The following is a 17,117-nucleotide window of genomic DNA, read 5'->3' on the forward strand; positions in this document are numbered from 1 at the left end:
TATTCAAAGTTTTGAGGATTTTAACCCTTTAAATGCTAGTTTGATTATATGATGTCACTGTTTTTCAAAGAAAAAAAACACAAAAATGTAGTTATTTTCCATATAATAAATAATTTTTGGGTGGGGCTTTTGTTTTTATCACAGCCTTGGATATGTCAAAGATTAAGAACAAAATAGATTTTGATGCAATTTTACTTTTTGTGCAGTGTCAGATTTAAATGAGTGGGGAGCTCATCTCTGAGACAGGTGCAAGTGTGTTATCGTGGCATTTTCTTTGATATTGCTCTTTCAGACAAAAATTTCAACTTGACCCAGCTTGACCTCATTGTAGAACTTCAGAATACTTTGATAATGTCTCTTTAGCATAATGTCATACAAAGCCAAGCATTCACTCTTTCAAGTAAATAAAAACATTGGCCCCTGGTCTTGCTGCACTTCAAAGAGGTCTGTGGAGAAAACAAAAAAAGTTAAAAAAAAAAGGAATAATAAAAAAAAGTTTCTTGATGTGCACCTGGTTGCTGTCAAAGCTATAAATGTGTGTAGCTTTACTGGCTGGTCATTATTCCTCTGACAAGCAAGAAAGTAAGATGAAGAGAAAATATTCTGTGGAAGAAGCTAGGGAAATGGTGATGCAGCCCTTAACCACAAGCGAGCTGCAGGACTCATCCTCAGAAGGTGAATCAACTTCGAAGAGGACGCTGATGTGGAGTCATCTTCCTCTGAAGATTCCACTTTGAGCGGGGAGGACACAGAGGATCCTGCCCATCTTGTCAGTGAGTGGACATCAAAAAATGGGCAAATCTGGTTTCCTTCTAATGATGCGACACTGCGCTACGTTGCTCCTGGCAGAGGTTTGATTCCAGGGCCTACCAACTATGCCACCACCCGTATCCATGACGTGAAATCCTCCTTTGATTTATTTTTCACTGCTGAAATCATCAGCATCATTGTTCAGATGACAAACCTGCAGGGGAGACGGTCAGTAGCAAACTGGAGTGATGTTGATGCCACAGATATTCAGGCATACATCGGGCTCCTGATTTTGGCTGGAGTGTACAGATCCAAGGGTGAATCTACACGCAGCCTCTGGGATGACCACACTGGCCGTGCCATCTTCAGGGCTTCTATGAGCCACTCAAAATTCAGGCTGATCAACGCCAACATCCGGTTTGATGACAAGCTGACCAGACCTTCCCGCCACAGAGAGGACAAGCTCGCCCCTATCCGCTGTGTCTGGGAGATGTGGACACATCGGCTTCCAATGCTTTTCAACCCCCAAGAAGACGTCTGTGTGGATGAGCAGCTTGTCCCCTTCAGAGGCCGCTGCAAATTTCGGCAGTATATGCCAAGTAAGCCGGCAAAGTATGGCCTCAAGATCTGGGTCACCGCCGACGTTGCAACCTCCTATGCCTGGAGATGCCAGGTTTACACTGGGAAAGCTGCCGACAGTGCTGTGGAGGTGGGCCAGGGCAAGCGTGTCATCCTGGACATGACAAAGGGGCTTGAAGGGTTCACTGTCACATGTGACAATTTTTTTACCTCCTATTCACTTGTGCAGGAGCTTTTGAAGAGGAAAGTCGCCCTGGTCGGGACAATTCGGAAGAACAAGCCCGAGCTTCCGCCCAAACTCCTGCAGATGAGGGCGAGAGCTGTCCTCTCCTCTCTCTTTGCCTTCACAAAGAACACCACAGCAGTGAGCTACATCCCAAAACGGGGGAAGAATGTGATCCTCCTCAGTAGCAAACACAGAGAGCCAGCTGTGACAGGCGATGAGAAGAGGAAACCTGTGATCATCACAGAGTACAACCACTGCAAGGGAGGTGTCGACAACCTGGACAAGGTAAGAGCCTTTATTTAGCCTATTTTTTTCTGACTGAATTCAATTAATTGATTTGTTTGATATATTTAGTGATTTTATTTTATTTTGGTTGATCATTCAGTAGGCCCATTTGGGAATTTACAGAATATGAAGAATGAATGACAAATTAGTTTGTAATAAGAAAGAATAATTGTATTCATTTTTTCTTTGTCTTTTGTAGGTTGTTGGCACCTACAGCTGCAGGAGGAAGACCCATCGGTGGCCACAGGTCCTCTTCTGCAATATGATTGATGTCTCCGCTTTCAATGCCTTCGTGATCTTCACTGCGACTGATCCCTCCTGGAAGCAAGGGAAATCATACAGGAGGAGGCTATTTATGGAGGAATTGGGTAGATCCTTGGTGTTGGATGAAATCTTGCGGCGACGGCGCCTACCCCGTACACCGGCTGCTGCTACAGTAGTGATGAAGGTAAAGGCATCGGCAGCCGCCACCGCAAGCACCTCCACAAGCAGAAGGGGACATTGCTGGTTGTGCACAGGTGAAAAAAGGAAAGTAAGCACTGTCTGCAACCGGTGTGACAAGTTAACCTGCAGAGAGCACCAAGTCCCTTGCTGCAGGTCCTGCTGGAAGGAGTGAGCATGCGTGCACAGACAGACAGACAGACAGACAGACAGACAGACAGACAGACAGACAGACAGACACACACACACAGACACACACAGACACACACACACACACACACACACACACACACACACACACACACACCTTTCTTCCTAGAAACAGTTTCATTCAATTTCCATGTTTTGTTGATCCGAAAAATATTATATGTTTATATGTTATTATAAACAAAATGATTTGTTTTAGTAGTTGTATGCTTCTCAGTGTTGTCCAGTGTTCCATTTAAAACTTATTTGTTATTTGTTATTGAAAAAATGTGGATTTAATGTGATTAAATGGGAATTTGTTCTTACATCAAATGGCATTTGTGTGTTTTCATAAAAAACAGTGACATAATTTTATCAAACTGGCATTTAAAGGGTTAAAATCCCAAAATAGAATTGAATGTTTGGTAGTTATGATTAGGACTGAAGTTGATTGTAAGATTCAAACCCAAAAAGTTTGAAAAAAATATATATAAGTGATATTTTCATAGCAGTTTTTGGAAGTTTCCTCAAGAGGCCATAAAAGAGTAGTACATTTTAAATCTGACACTGCACAAAAACTAAAAATACATCAAAATCAATTTTGTTCTTAATCTTTGACATATCAAAGGCTGTGATAAAAAAAATAAAGCCCCAGTGAAAAAAAAATTATTATATGGAAAATAACTACAGCTTTGTGTGTTTTTTCTTTGAAAAATTGTGACATCATGTAATCAAACTGGCATTTAAAGGGTTAAAATCCTCAAAATCTTTGAATGTTTGGTAGTTTTGAGCAGGGTGGAAGTTGTTTAAGAGGTTTGTGCAGAAAAAAGTAGAAAAAAATATTAATCTATAAAGTTTTTATAGTGTGTTTTGGAAGTGGACATTTTCAGCCCAAAGGGCCTGAAAGGGTAGTAAGTGTGTACACACTGTATTATTGACCCATTAGAAAAATTGAAATTTGAATTTCAAAATATATCAAGAAAAAAATCTTTCTTTCAAAAATCATGTCATTTGCAGCAACACATCCAAAATTATTGCCAAAAATAAAGGGAAAATTTTCTGAAATGGCTGAAAATGTCCTTAGTGGGCCCTGAGGGTTAAATAGTTTTTCCGACATATTACTCAGTTTGGTGACATTATGTGGAGGGGTTATGTTAGAAAAATTACATGAGGAAACCTTGAAAATTGAATAATCTGTCACCAACAGAAAAAACCTCACCATTCTTCTGCGCAGATTGTTGATGGGGAAATGATGAGCAGGAGGATGTGCAAATTCTCAATTTAACAGAAGTTTATTACAATACGTCAAAAAATTGTGCATTATACAGAGATCTCCGGGTTCACTCTCCATGTCCCTGATACACACAGACGGGTGTCAGTTCGTGAAGTCTGAACCCCGTCTCTCTCCCTGAACCCATTAAAATACTGACATTTGTTTACAAAACATGCTGGTCGATTTCTTCCAGGAAGTTCCGCCTTCTTCATCCGCTGATTCGCCAGTTTTAATCAATACAAGGGCACGTCATGCCACCTGGGCATACGATCTTGCTGGCCCCGAACAAGGCCATCCTGACCTGGCTTCTTCTCCAAAACATTCAACAAAAGCCTCGTGCCTTGTTATGTCTTACAGAGATATTATGTCTTACCGAGTCAAAGGATTTTCACTGTCTTACATGGATTCTAAAAGTCTAAAAAATATGAAACAGACAATAATATTCTTTGTGATCATAGAATCTTAATGAGTTTAAGCAAATGAAATATATGTAATCAAAGTAATCACAGTTTCTAAACCAACATTAACACACAAACATAATCATTGTATCAAAATGATATTGCCTGATTAATATAAATGCATAGAGATAGATATTTACCAAGGCTGACCTGATAGTGACCTGCGTCACGCACAGAGACAGAGAACAGAGACAGACACAGGGACAGACACCAGGGAGTCAAACAACAGAGAAGCAGAAATCAAGCAATCAAATAATTTAACAAAATAGAGAATAATCAATTATTTTAACAGTTACAAATAAAGACTTTTATGTCTCTAAAATCAAAGAGCCTTGCTGCGTGGTAGGAATTAATGTAAAAATAAACCTACCTGAAAATAAAAAAAATAACTGTCTGCATTGTTTTTGTTAAGTGTAAAGACCAGATATGCATTAGACACACAATTAGTTGAGGAAGTGATAGCTGACAGACACAAAATAGTATATTTCAGATTTTTTTTTCAAGCTGATTTTGCTGTAGATAGGGGTGTACAGTTTTAGCTGAATTAACATTGTAGTCTCATCTGTGTTGATCATTGAAAATTACTAAAATTAATTTTCATTTTCATGTTGGTTCTGCAAAAATACTGCAGAAAAAAACTTGTGAGATAATATCAAATTGCAAGGATTCATTTTTCAAAGACCACAATCACAATTTAAAAAAAAGAATACTTCATCATATGATTGCCAAATTACGGAAGCCCTGAACGGCAAGTGAAGAAATTTTTTTTTGAGATGTTATCTTGTTATTTCGAGATAATACACATATGTAAAAAAAAAAAAATAAGAATTAAAAAAAAAAAATCTTCCAAATTTTTTTTTCTTCAGATATTATCTCATTATTTCGAGATAATATCTCGTAATTACGAGATAATATCTCGTTATTTCGAGATAATATCTCGTTATTTCGAGATAACACACCTATGTAAAAAAAAATATATATATTTTTTTTTCATATGTGTATTATCTCGAAATAATGAGATATTATCTTGAGATAACGAGATATGATCTCGAATTAACAAGATAACATCTCAAAAAAAAATTTCTTCACTTGCGGTTCAGGGCTTCCGTACCAAATAGGCTATATCAGGCTATAATTTTTTCAGACAAAAAGTCAAAACAAAAAGCCTATTTACTGCCTTTGCTTAGTCTTTCAATTAATTCTTTCCATGGACAGTGTTAATGAGAGAACACACTGCACTACACTGCAGGTAAAGGTGACCCACAGTTTATTTTATTTTATTTTTTATCTACAGTTTTTAAAAAATCACAGTGCCACAAATTACATAGAATATATGTAATTTGAATATACATAGAATATACATATTTGGCCCTAAATCACTTACATGTCTGATTGTTTGTTCATTCATTTGAAGTTTTACATCCATCTAGATCATGTGTCAGAGGTTGACAGTAATCACACTACAAACACAAACATGTAAATGTCTGTGATGAAAGTAACCAGTGGAGGGACATTGAGGTGTTAGACATCATAACTATTTGGGGTGAAACTTTTGTACAAACTCATAATCGATCTGTATTTTAAAGCATAGGAAATGAAAATAAGAGAATGTGGCTGCAGTGTCAAAGAAAGGTAAGAGCATTGAAGCCAAGTTTGAAGTAGCTCAATATACAGTTTATACTGCACCATAAATGCTGAATTCAGGTCCTCCTTGTTTACTTCCATACTACAGTATGCTATGTGTGACGATTTTTTTCTTTTGTGCATGCGAGTTGAGTTCAGGACTGTGAGCATTTCGAGCGAAATTTTAATATTGGCCATATTTAAAAAAATAATGAAAGTCCAGCCAAACAAGATTGGGCTTCATCAGAAAATACTGAACCTGTACCTTGAGTGTAATCCAGGTTCTCTGGGTGATTTGGAGATATTGCAGCAATATATAAAGAAAATAAAACACACAATCTATAGAGTATAGAGATCTACACAGTCTAATCTGAGCAGATTTTTTTACAGTGAAAGGGTGAGAGAGAAGGCGAGAGAGAGAAAGTGTGTGTGTGTGTGTGTGTGTGTGTGTGTGTGTGTGTGTGTGTGTGTGTGTGTGTGTGTGTGTGTGTGTGTGTGTGTGTGTGCGGGGGATGGGGGGGGATTAGAGTCGGTAGAGTGAGTGCAAGTATGAGTCTTTGTTTGTGTCAAGCAAGACTAAAATGTAACATTCGACTTCAAGTGAGGTGGCTACACAAATATTACACCAGTGATACTTTAATAACGCACATAAACCAAATCACTGATTAGAAGTCAAAATGTGTGCTTAGTCTTTGCTTGTTCAATCTCGTCTAAAGCCCAGTACATACCAGTCCGTAAACGGGAAGGATTATGAAGAAAGGCGTTGGGAGCAGGATGTCTTGCAAATTAAGTTTTCGCTCGATTCTGTTGGCTTGAAGCAATGGAGAGACCTTCTGTCGAGGTCACTGGCTCTTGTAGTGAACCCTACGTTCACTAATCTAACTTTTGAGAGGAGAGTAGGCCATATGGCTGCAGGGTTTCTTATCTCTGAAGGGAGATCTCTACAGGAAGCCTCAAACCTGATCTGAAGGAGGAGAAGAAAAGAGGAGGGAATCTGGTCTCTGGAGGATCCAGGCCTGTGTCCCCTTCCAGGAAGAGAAGGAGTGAAACTTTTAGGATTATATACAGTAGACCCCATGCTGCGTCAGAGGTCTTCCTGACCAATGAGGTGATCACACATATGTAGAGCCAGGATTCATGGGGAGTAAAGTTTCCTGGCTATTTCCTTGCAGGGGGACTCAAGATTTTGCCAAGTCCATTTTGAGTGGCTAATGAAAAATGCTGCTGAATTTCCATTCACTTCAGTTCAAATCCACAAATGAACAAAAGTCCCCATGTGGCAAGATCCCAACATCTGTCTCCATGTGTCCTGTTACTCATGCTGGTGAGGTTGCTGGGGGTGTGGTAGTGGTGCTTTCAGCTGTGCTGCTTTCAGATGTGGCCGTGTTGCTTGAAAGTGTAGTAGTTTCTGGTGTAGTTGCGACTGATGGATTTGTTGTTGGGGAGCTAGGAGGTGTGGTGGTTGTGGATGTGGGAGTTGTGCTTGGTGGTGTTGTTGTGGTACTTGAAGATGTGGTAGCAGGAGGTAAGGTAGGTGCAGTTGTGGTGGCTGTAGGTGTGGTGGTTGGAGCCAGAGTTGTGGTGACTGCAGTTGTGTGTGCAGCAGTGGTCTGAACAGAAGTTGTGGGTGACGCAGTTGTCGGGGTAGAAGTTGTGTGTGCAGCAGTGGTCTGAGAAGAAGTTGTGGGTGATGCAGTTGTCGGGGCAGAAGTTGTGGATACTGCAGTTGTCAGGGCCAGAGTTATTGGTGCTGCAGTTATTGGGGCAGAAGTTGTAGGTGACGCAGTTGTGGGGACAGAAGTTGTTGATACAGCAGTTGTGAGGGCCAGAGTTGTTGGTGCTGCAGTTGTAAGGGCAGAAGTTGGCGGTTGTGTTGTTGTGGTTGTTGGTGGTGTTGTCGTGGTAGTGGATGGTTGTGTTGTCGTGGTTGGTGGTATTGGTGTTGTTGTGGTAGTTGGTGATTGTGTTGTGGTGGTTGGTGATATTGGTGTTGTTGTGGTAGTTGGTGATTGTGTTGTGGAGGTTGGTGTTGTTGTTGTTGTTGTTGTTGTGGTAGTTGGTGGTTGTGTTGTTGTAGTTTGTGGTTTTGTTGTGGTGGATGATGGTATTGTTGTGGTAGTGGGTGGTTGTGCTGTCGTGGTTGGTGATATTGGTGTTGTTGTAGTTGGTGGTTGTGTAGTGGTGGTTGATGGTGGTGTTGTTGTGGTAGTTGGTGATTGTGTTGTGGTGGTTGTTGTTGTTGTTGTGGTAGTTGGTGGTTGTGTTGTAGTGGTTGTTGGTGGTGGTGTTGTTGTGGTAGTTGGTGATTGTGTTGTTGTAATTTGTGGTTGTGTTGTGGTTGATGATGGTGGTGTTGTTGTGGTAGTGGGTGGTTGTGTTGTCGTGGATGGTGATATTGGTGTTGTTGTAGTTGGTGGTTGTGTTGTGGTGGTTGGTTGTGTTGTTGTTGTTATGGTAGTTGGTGGTTGTGTTGTGGTGGTTGTTTGTGGTGTTGTTGTGGTAGTTGGTGATTGTGTTGTTGTTGTTGTTGTAGTTGGTGGTTCTGTTGCTGTGGTTGTTAGTGGTGTTGTGGTAGTTGGTGATTGTGTTGTTGTAGTTGGTGGTTGTGTTGTAGTGGTTGGTAACATTGTTGTTGTGGTAGTTGGTGGTTGTGTTGTGGTGATTGGTGTTGTTGTTGTTGTGGTAGTTAATGATTGTGTTGTTGTAGTTGGTGATTGTGTTGTGGTGGTTGGTGTTGTTGTTGTGATAGTTGGTGGTTGTGTTGTGGTGGTTGGTGAAGCTGCTGGTGTGGGAGTTGGTGATTGTGTTGTGATGGTTGGTGATGTTGTTGTGGTGGTTGGTGGTGTTGTTGTTGTGGTAGTTGGTGATTGTGTTGTTGTGGTAGTTGGCGGTTGTGTTGTGGTGGTTGGTGGTGGTGTTGTCGTGGTAGTGGATGGTTGTGTTGTCGTGGTTGGTGGTATTGGTGTTGTTGTGGTAGTTGGTGATTGTGTTGTGGTGGTTGTTGTTGTTGTGGTAGTTGGTGGTTGTGTTGTAGTGGATGGTGGTGTTGTTGTTGTGGTAATTGGTGATTGTGTTGTGGTGGATGATGGTGTTGTTGTGGTAGTGGGTGGTTGTGTTGTGGTGGTTGGTGATATTGGTGTTGTTGTAGTTGTTGGTTGTGTTGTGGTGGTTGGTGTTGTTGTTGTTGTGGTAGTTGGTGATTGTGTTGCAGTGGTTGTTGGTATTGTTGTGGTAGTTGGTGATTGTGTTGTGGTAGTGGGTGGTTGTGTTGTTGTGGTTGGTGATATTGGTGTTGTTGTGGTAGTTGGTGATTGTGTTGTTGTAGTTGATGTTTGTGTTGTGGTGGTTGATGGTGTTGTTGTTGTGGTAGTTGGTGATTGTGTTGTGGTAGTGGGTGGTTGTGTTGTCGTGGTTGGTGATATTGTTGGTGTGGTAGTTGGTGATTGTGTTGTTGTGGTGGTTGGTGGTGTTGTTGTGGTAGTTGGTGGTTGTGTTGTTGTGGTTGTTGGTGGTGTTGTTGTGATAGTTGGTGATTGTGTTGTTGTAGTTGGTGGTTGTGTTGTGGTGGTTGTTGGTGTTGTTGTTGTGGTAGTTGGTGATTGTGTTGTGGTAGTGGGTGGTTGTGTTGTTGTGGTTGGTGATATTGGTGTTGTTGTGGTAGTTGGTGATTGTGTTGTTGTAGTTGATGTTTGTGTTGTGGTGGTTGATGGTGTTGTTGTTGTGGTAGTTGGTGATTGTGTTGTGGTAGTGGGTGGTTGTGTTGTCGTGGTTGGTGATATTGTTGGTGTGGTAGTTGGTGATTGTGTTGTTGTGGTGGTTGGTGGTGTTGTTGTGGTAGTTGGTGGTTGTGTTGTTGTGGTTGTTGGTGGTGTTGTTGTGGTAGTTGGTGATTGTGTTGTTGTAGTTGGTGGTTGTGTTGTGGTGGTTGATGGTGTTGTTGTTGTGGTAGTTGGTGATCGTGTTGTGGTAGTGGGTGGTTGTATTGTCGTGGTTGGTGATATTGGTGTTGTTGTGGTAGTTGGTGATTGTGTTGTGGTGGTTGGTGTTGTTGTTGTTGTGGTAGTTGGTGGTTGTGTTGTAGTGGTTGGTGGTGGTGTTGTTGTGATAGTTGGTGATTGTGTTGTTGTAGTTTGTGGTTGTGTTGTGGTGGATGATGGTGTTGTTGTGGTAGTGGGTGGTTGTGTTGACGTGGATGGTGATGGTGATATTGGTGTTGTTGTAGTTGGTGGTTGTGTTGTGGTGGTTGGTTGTGTTGTTGTTGTCATGGTAGTTGGTGGTTGTGTTGTGGTGGTTGTTTGTGGTGTTGTTGTGGTAGTTGGTGATTGTGTTGTTGTAGTTGGTGGTTGTGTTGTAGTGGTTGGTAACATTGTTGTTGTGGTAGTTGGTGGTTGTGTTGTGGTGATTGGTGTTGTTGTTGTTGTGGTAGTTGGTGGTTGTGTTGCGGTGGTTGTTGTTGTTGTGGTAGTTGATGATTGTGTTGTTGTAGTTGGTGATTGTGTTGTGGTGGTTGGTGTTGTTGTTGTGATAGTTGGTGGTTGTGTTGTGGTGGTTGGTGAAGTTGCTGGTGTGGGAGTTGGTGATTGTGTTGTGGTGGTTGGTGTTGTTGTTGTTGTTGTTGTGGTAGTTTGTGGTTGTGTTGTGGTGGATGATGGTGTTGTTGTGGTAGTGGGTGGTTGTGTTGTCGTGGATGGTGATATTGGTGTTGTTGTAGTTGGTGGTTGTGTTGTGGTGGTTGGTTGTGTTGTTGTTGTCGTCATGGTAGTTGGTGGTTGTGTTGTGGTGGTTGTTTGTGGTGTTGTTGTGGTAGTTGGTGATTGTGTTGTTGTAGTTGGTGGTTGTGTTGCTGTGGTTGTTAGTGGTGTTGTGGTAGTTGGTGATTGTGTTGTTGTAGTTGGTGGTTGTGTTGTAGTGCTTGGTAACATTGTTGTTGTGGTAGTTGGTGGTTGTGTTGTGGTGATTGGTGTTGTTGTTGTGGTAGTTGGTGATTGTGTTGTGGTGGTTGGTGTTGTTGTTGTGATAGTTGGTGGTTGTGATGTGGTGGTTGGTGAAGTTGCTGGTGTGGGAGTTGGTGATTGTGTTGTGATGGTTGGTGATGCTGTTGTGGTAGTTGGTGATTGTGTTGTGGTGGTTGGTGTTGTTGTTGTTGATGTGGTAGTTGGTGATTGTGTTGTTGTGGTAGTTGGTGGTGGTGTTGTCGTGGTAGTGGATGGTTGTGTTGTCATGGTTGGTGGTATTGGTGTTGTTGTGGTAGTTGGTGATTGTGTTGTGGTGGTTGTTGTTGTTGTTGTGGTAGTTGGTGGTTGTGTTGTAGTGGTTGGTGGTGTTGTTGTTGTGGTAGTTGGTGATTGTGTTGTTGTAGTTTGTGGTTGTGTTGTGGTGGATGATGGTGTTGTTGGGGTAGTGGGTGGTTGTGTTGTCGTGGATGGTGATATTGGTGTTGTTGTAGTTGGTGGTTGTGTTGTGGTGATTGGTTGTGTTGTTGTTGTCATGGTAGTTGGTGGTTGTGTTGTGGTGGTTGTTTGTGGTGTTGTTGTGGTAGTTGGTGATTGTGTTGTTGTAGTTGGTGGTTGTGTTGCTGTGGTTGTTAGTGGTGTTGTGGTAGTTGGTGATTGTGTTGTTGTAGTTGGTGGTTGTGTTGTAGTGGTTGGTAACATTGTTGTTGTGGTAGTTGGTGGTTGTGTTGTGGTGATTGGTGTTGTTGTTGTGGTAGTTGGTGGTTGTGTTGCGGTGGTTGTTGTTGTTGTGGTAGTTGATGATTGTGTTGTTGTAGTTGGTGATTGTGTTGTGGTGGTTGGTGTTGTTGTTGTGATAGTTGGTGGTTGTGTTGTGGTGGTTGGTGAAGTTGCTGGTGTGGTAGTTGGTGATTGTATTGTTGTAGTTGGTGGTTGTGTTGTCGTGGTTGGTGATATTGGTGTTGTTGTGCTAGCTGGTGGTTGTGTTGTGGTAGTTGGTGGTGGTGCTGTTGTGCTAGTTGGTGATTGTGTTATGGTTGTTGGTGTTGTGGTAGTTGGTGGTGATGTTGTCGTGGTTGGTGGTGGTGTTGTTGTGATAGTTGGTGGTTGTGTTGTGGTGGTAGTTGGTGTTGTTGTTGTTGGTTGTTGTGTTGTGGTGGTTGGTGTTGGTGTTGTGGTAGTTGGTGGTTGTGTTGTGGTGGTTGGTGAAGTTGCTGGTGTTGGAGTTGGTGATTGTGTTGTGGTGGTTGGTGATGTTGTTGTGGTGGTTGGTGATTGTGTTGTGGTGGTTGGTGGTGTTGTTGTGGTAGTTAGTGGTTGTGTTATGGTGGTTGATGGAATTGTTGGTGTGGTAGTTGGTGGTCGTGTTGTGGTGGTAGTTGGTGTTGTTGTTGTTGGTTGTTGTGTTGTGGTGGTTGGTGTTGGTGTTGTGGTAGTTGGTGGTTGTGTTGTGGTGGTTGGTGAAGTTGCTGGTGTTGGAGTTGGTGATTGTGTTGTGGTGGTTGGTGATGTTGTTGTGGTGGTTGGTGATTGTGTTGTGGTGGTTGGTGGTGTTGTTGTGGTAGTTAGTGGTTGTGTTATGGTGGTTGATGGAATTGTTGGTGTGGTAGTTGGTGGTCGTGTTGTGGTGGTAGTTGGTGTTGTTGTTGTTGGTTGTTGTGTTGTGGTGGTTGGTGTTGGTGTTGTGGTAGTTGGTGGTTGTGTTGTGGTGGTTGGTGAAGTTGCTGGTGTTGGAGTTGGTGATTGTGTTGTGGTGGTTGGTGATGTTGTTGTGGTGTTTGGTGATTGTGTTGTGGTGGTTGGTGGTGTTGTTGTGGTAGTTAGTGGTTGTGTTATGGTGGTTGATGGAATTGTTGGTGTGGTAGTTGGTGGTCGTGTTGTGGTGGTTGATGGTTGTATCGTGGTGGTTAGTGGTTTCGTTGTAGTGGATGGTGCTATTGTACTTGTGGCAATTGGAGTCATTGTTGTTGTGGTAGTTGGTGGTTGTGTTGTGGTAGTTGGTGGTGGTGCTGTTGTGCTAGTTGGTGATTGTGTTGTGGTTGTTGGTGTTGTGGTAGTTGGTGGTGGTGTTGTCGTGGTTGGTAGTGGTGTTGTTGTGATAGTTGGTGGTTGTGTTGTGGTAGTTGGTGTTGTTGTTGTGGTAGTTGGTTGTTGTGTTGTGGTGGTTGGTGTTGGTGTTGGTGTTGTGGTAGTTGGTGGTTGTGTTGTGGTGGTTGGTGAAGTTGCTGGTGTTGGAGTTGGTGATTGTGTTGTGGTGGTTGGTGGTGTTGTTGTGGTAGTTGGTGATTGCGTTGTGGTGATTGTTGGTATTGATGTTGAGGTACTAGGTGGTTGTGTTGTGGTGCTTGGTGGTAATGTTGTTGTTTTTGTAGTTAGTGGTTGTGTTATGGTGGTTGATGGAATTGTTGGTGTGGTAGTTGGTGGTCGTGTTGTGGTGGTTGATGGTTGTATCGTGGTGGTTAGTGGTTTCGTTGTAGTGGATGGTGCTATTGTACTTGTGGCAATTGGAGTCATTGTTGTTGTGGTAGTTGGTGGTTGTGTTGTGGTAGTTGGTGGTGGTGCTGTTGTGCTAGTTGGTGATTGTGTTGTGGTTGTTGGTGTTGTGGTAGTTGGTGGTGGTGTTGTCGTGGTTGGTAGTGGTGTTGTTGTGATAGTTGGTGGTTGTGTTGTGGTAGTTGGTGTTGTTGTTGTGGTAGTTGGTTGTTGTGTTGTGGTGGTTGGTGTTGGTGTTGTGGTAGTTGGTGGTTGTGTTGTGGTGGTTGGTGAAGTTGCTGGTGTTGGAGTTGGTGATTGTGTTGTGGTGGTTGGTGGTGTTGTTGTGGTAGTTGGTGATTGCGTTGTGGTGATTGTTGGTATTGATGTTGAGGTACTAGGTGGTTGTGTTGTGGTGCTTGGTGGTAATGTTGTTGTTTTTGTAGTTAGTGGTTGTGTTATGGTGGTTGATGGAATTGTTGGTGTGGTAGTTGGTGGTCGTGTTGTGGTGGTTGATGGTTGTATCGTGGTGGTTAGTGGTTTCGTTGTAGTGGATGGTGCTATTGTACTTGTGGCAATTGGAGTCATTGATATGATCTTCATTGTTGGGGAGGTTATGGGTTTTCTTGTGGTAGTCCTGGGTGTAGCTGTTGTTGGTTTTGTTGTTCTCATGATAATGGCAGAGGTTGTTAAGGGAGAGGTAATTGCTGGTCTAGTTGTAATTTTGGTTGTGTAGGCTGTAGTTGTGCTGATGGGAGTGGTAGCTGTTGTTTCGTTGACAACACTAACCCTCAAGACATTTACTGTGAAGGCCGTATCACCTATAAACTGTTGAAAAAACTAAATTGATAGAAACACAGAGAACAAAAATTACTTCATCTATCCTATTCCTCTTACCCGGCCCTTTATATTTTACTAATATAGCCATTACCATTGCTAATGTTAGCTTAATACACTTCACAAAACATTGATTTTACACATTGTATTTTACATACCTGTTCAACAAGATTACTGATGTTTGCATTGCTGACCCCTTCATATGAAGTTAACCTCATCTTTAGATGTACCACATAGTCTGTAGGGGTTAAAAAAAACCTATTACAATAAAACACTTATTAAGCTATTAATAATTTAAATGTGGGACTCAATGTTAAAATAATTCCTGGCAAATGCTACAATTCTAAAAAAAGTTTTTAATTTCCCTTCATGTTAAATCCTCACTGAAGATGACTAAAGCTAAAATTAACCTTGGTTAATTTAAATAACAACTAGACCATCGGGAGTTAATTGGAAATACAAATTTCAATTTTTTTCAGGCTAGTAATATAATCAAGAATCACTTTTCTATGACCATTGGAATATAACCACAGTTCAAATGTCAAATATTAAATTCTAAAATACCTTTTTTGTCTCATCTCCTATGATAGATTTCACACAGCAAGGTCAAGTTTCAAGAAATGCTGTCATTGCAATGAAATGGCTACATTTCATTATGTATTATCAGACATTATCAGACATAAATATGATTGGGCTCATTGAATCTACAAGAGTTTCAGCTTTTCAGTGATACCCAATTTACAAAGTTACAATAATGTTTAGGGAAACCATTATTCAAATACATTACGCGAAAATGACAAATTTAATGCATGCGAAAAAACTGTGTAGTATTTGCCTTAAACTGCATGTTAGCAGCATATAGTGGGCATGTACAGTATGTAAAGAGGAGACATGTGGGTACCAATAGAACCCATTGTCATTCATATATTTTAAGGTAAGGGGGCTACTTTGAAAATTATCATGGCAGTTTTCCCCTTTGCTAAAAAAAATAGCCTAACTTTGGAGCGTTATTTAACCCCCTTCCCAAAAAACATTTGAATGAATAACACTACAACTGTCTCCAATCTACTCTGAAAAAATAAGGAACACTAAAAGAGTAAGATACAAGGAAATCAAAGCTATGAAAATGGCACTTTTAAAAATGCAAAAACAACAAGAAAAAGGATAATAAATAGTTACCAGAGGATGCATGTAAATATCCAAATAAAAATATCCAACAAATAATCTTTCTTTCCATGGTGACTGGTATTACTTTTTACCACTCCAGGTACAGAATGTATTTTGTCAAGGATTATTAAGTTGTAATTAGATTGTGTATGACTCCTCCCTCACCTACTGAGGAAATTATAGGGCGTTAGTTAGTTAATTACTGACATTGAACCGTTTTATATAACCAGAAAAACCAGGTCAGTCACATGTTTACAACACATCAGACAATTGAAAAAAACAACCTTGGTTTTTTTTTTTTTTTAATGAAAAAAAAAATGGCGCACTGTCATAGGGTACATCCCAAGTCTCTTATTTCGCATCCCTGCTTTCCTCACTTGCGTCTAAGTCCCGCCCACCGGGGAAGCATGGAGAGACGCAAGGAAACGAATCGAGGAGAGGGGAAACGATTTAAGTGACATGGGACGTCCTTCCCTCCGAAGCGTCACGTGAAGCGACGTCCGTTTCTAATGACGGCGGCAGCAGATCACAGCTGGATAAGCTGTCGGTCGCTTTAACAGCTGGAGACATGCACTAATAATAATAATAATAATAATAATAATAATAAGTGTTTTCTCTGTTTAACAAACACCTGCACATGAATACCAACCTCCTGCATTGTGTATACTGTGAAATGTGTCCAGCTCAGGGGCACGGGAATGCCTTTATATTATTTATTTATTATTATTTGCTTCTGTATATATTAGTATATTAGCATATTAGGGCCAAGTATGAAAAAGAAAATATGGACCTGGGTCCATCCAGCACCACAAATGCAAGCACAAACACACTTCAGAGATTAATAAAGATTCCATAAACCAGCCACCATGGCACGCGTAAAGACGCATCACATGAGAATGCCCGTGAGGAATGAAGGCTGGGAACAATAAACCTGCTGCTGTGAAAAAAGTTTAGACGAACATTACACAATGTAACTGTCAACAAGGAGCAGAGGAGGTCTGAAAGACAGCACTCTGTGTGCCGACAGGCTGGAGGGGAGCGTCAGTCAGATCACTCATAAACAATCACTCTGATAAGACATCCAAAACAGAGTGAGTGTAGAAAGGAATGAAATGTGGTGATGTAGTACCATCACCTCATGTTATGTGTTTTTAGGTTTTTACGCGTGCCATGGTGGCTGGGCTCCTCTCCCCTGGGTCCCTATTTATTTATTTTTTTCATACATACGCCGTCGTAGTAGAAGATCCTGGTGATAAATTAATTATTTGGTATCTCATAACATGATTGTGTCCGCCGAACACCGGCCAATGTTTTATTAGGTTAGATGATTAAGGTACAATGTAAATGATGTCACTCAGATCAAAGCTACACTCAGTAATGATCAGCCTCACGTCGGACTGATGAAAATGACAAAGAATGTAAAAGTCTTTCTTGCTGACGGACAGACTCTCATACTCTCTACTGTTTTTATTTTTATTTTTGAACTTTAATAATATCCATAATAAAATCTGTATGGTGGAAAAAACAGATCACGAAAAGGAAAAAAGCTTCGAGAGCAATCTTTCTCTTAATTTATTATAAATGTAGAAATATGTTTATGGTGTTTTTGTTGTTCAGAGCCACAATAAAACAGATTTTAACTACATGGTGAATCATATAAATAAAATATAAAACTTGTGGTGACACACTTTAGTTTAACCTGTGATCTGTCTTCACTCCGGTATGAAACTACAACGATGTTGTGATGTATAACATCAGTCCGATCAGCTGCAGCGTCTATTCGATAAGTCAGGGGGCGGGGCCACCACTAAAAGACTTTCGCATAGGATGCTCTCATGTATCCTCGATTGTGCCTCCTCCGATATGAC

General features: G+C 41.2%; 3 protein-coding genes across 3 annotated transcripts; 1 reads left to right on the plus strand and 2 right to left on the minus strand.

The window, feature by feature from the left end:
- Window positions 1-623: 623 nt before the first annotated feature.
- Window positions 624-6,868, plus strand: LOC131977151 (piggyBac transposable element-derived protein 4-like). The gene is made up of 4 exons (XM_059340355.1): window positions 624-675; window positions 726-1,840; window positions 2,040-2,288; window positions 6,854-6,868. The coding sequence occupies exons 1-4, from the start codon at window positions 624-626 to the stop codon at window positions 6,866-6,868; spliced, it is 1,431 nt and encodes a 476-aa protein (XP_059196338.1).
- Window positions 6,869-7,137: 269 nt separating this feature from the next.
- Window positions 7,138-8,751, minus strand: LOC131977152 (salivary glue protein Sgs-3-like; the record flags this gene model as incomplete). The annotated part of the gene is made up of 3 exons (XM_059340356.1): window positions 7,138-7,661; window positions 7,938-8,082; window positions 8,605-8,751. Coding segments are annotated over 3 exons (816 nt in total), but the record flags the coding sequence as incomplete, so codon positions are not given.
- A 495-nt stretch (window positions 8,752-9,246) lies between these two features.
- On the minus strand, window positions 9,247-10,578 carry LOC131977153 (integumentary mucin C.1-like; the record flags this gene model as incomplete). The annotated part of the gene is made up of 2 exons (XM_059340357.1): window positions 10,459-10,578; window positions 9,247-9,318 (listed from the first exon to the last, which is right to left on the minus strand). Coding segments are annotated over exons 1-2 (192 nt in total), but the record flags the coding sequence as incomplete, so codon positions are not given.
- Window positions 10,579-17,117: the final 6,539 nt, after the last annotated feature.

This window comes from Centropristis striata, chromosome 9 (genome assembly GCF_030273125.1).
Source record: "Centropristis striata isolate RG_2023a ecotype Rhode Island chromosome 9, C.striata_1.0, whole genome shotgun sequence".
Taxonomy (NCBI): Eukaryota; Metazoa; Chordata; class Actinopteri; order Perciformes; family Serranidae; genus Centropristis; species Centropristis striata.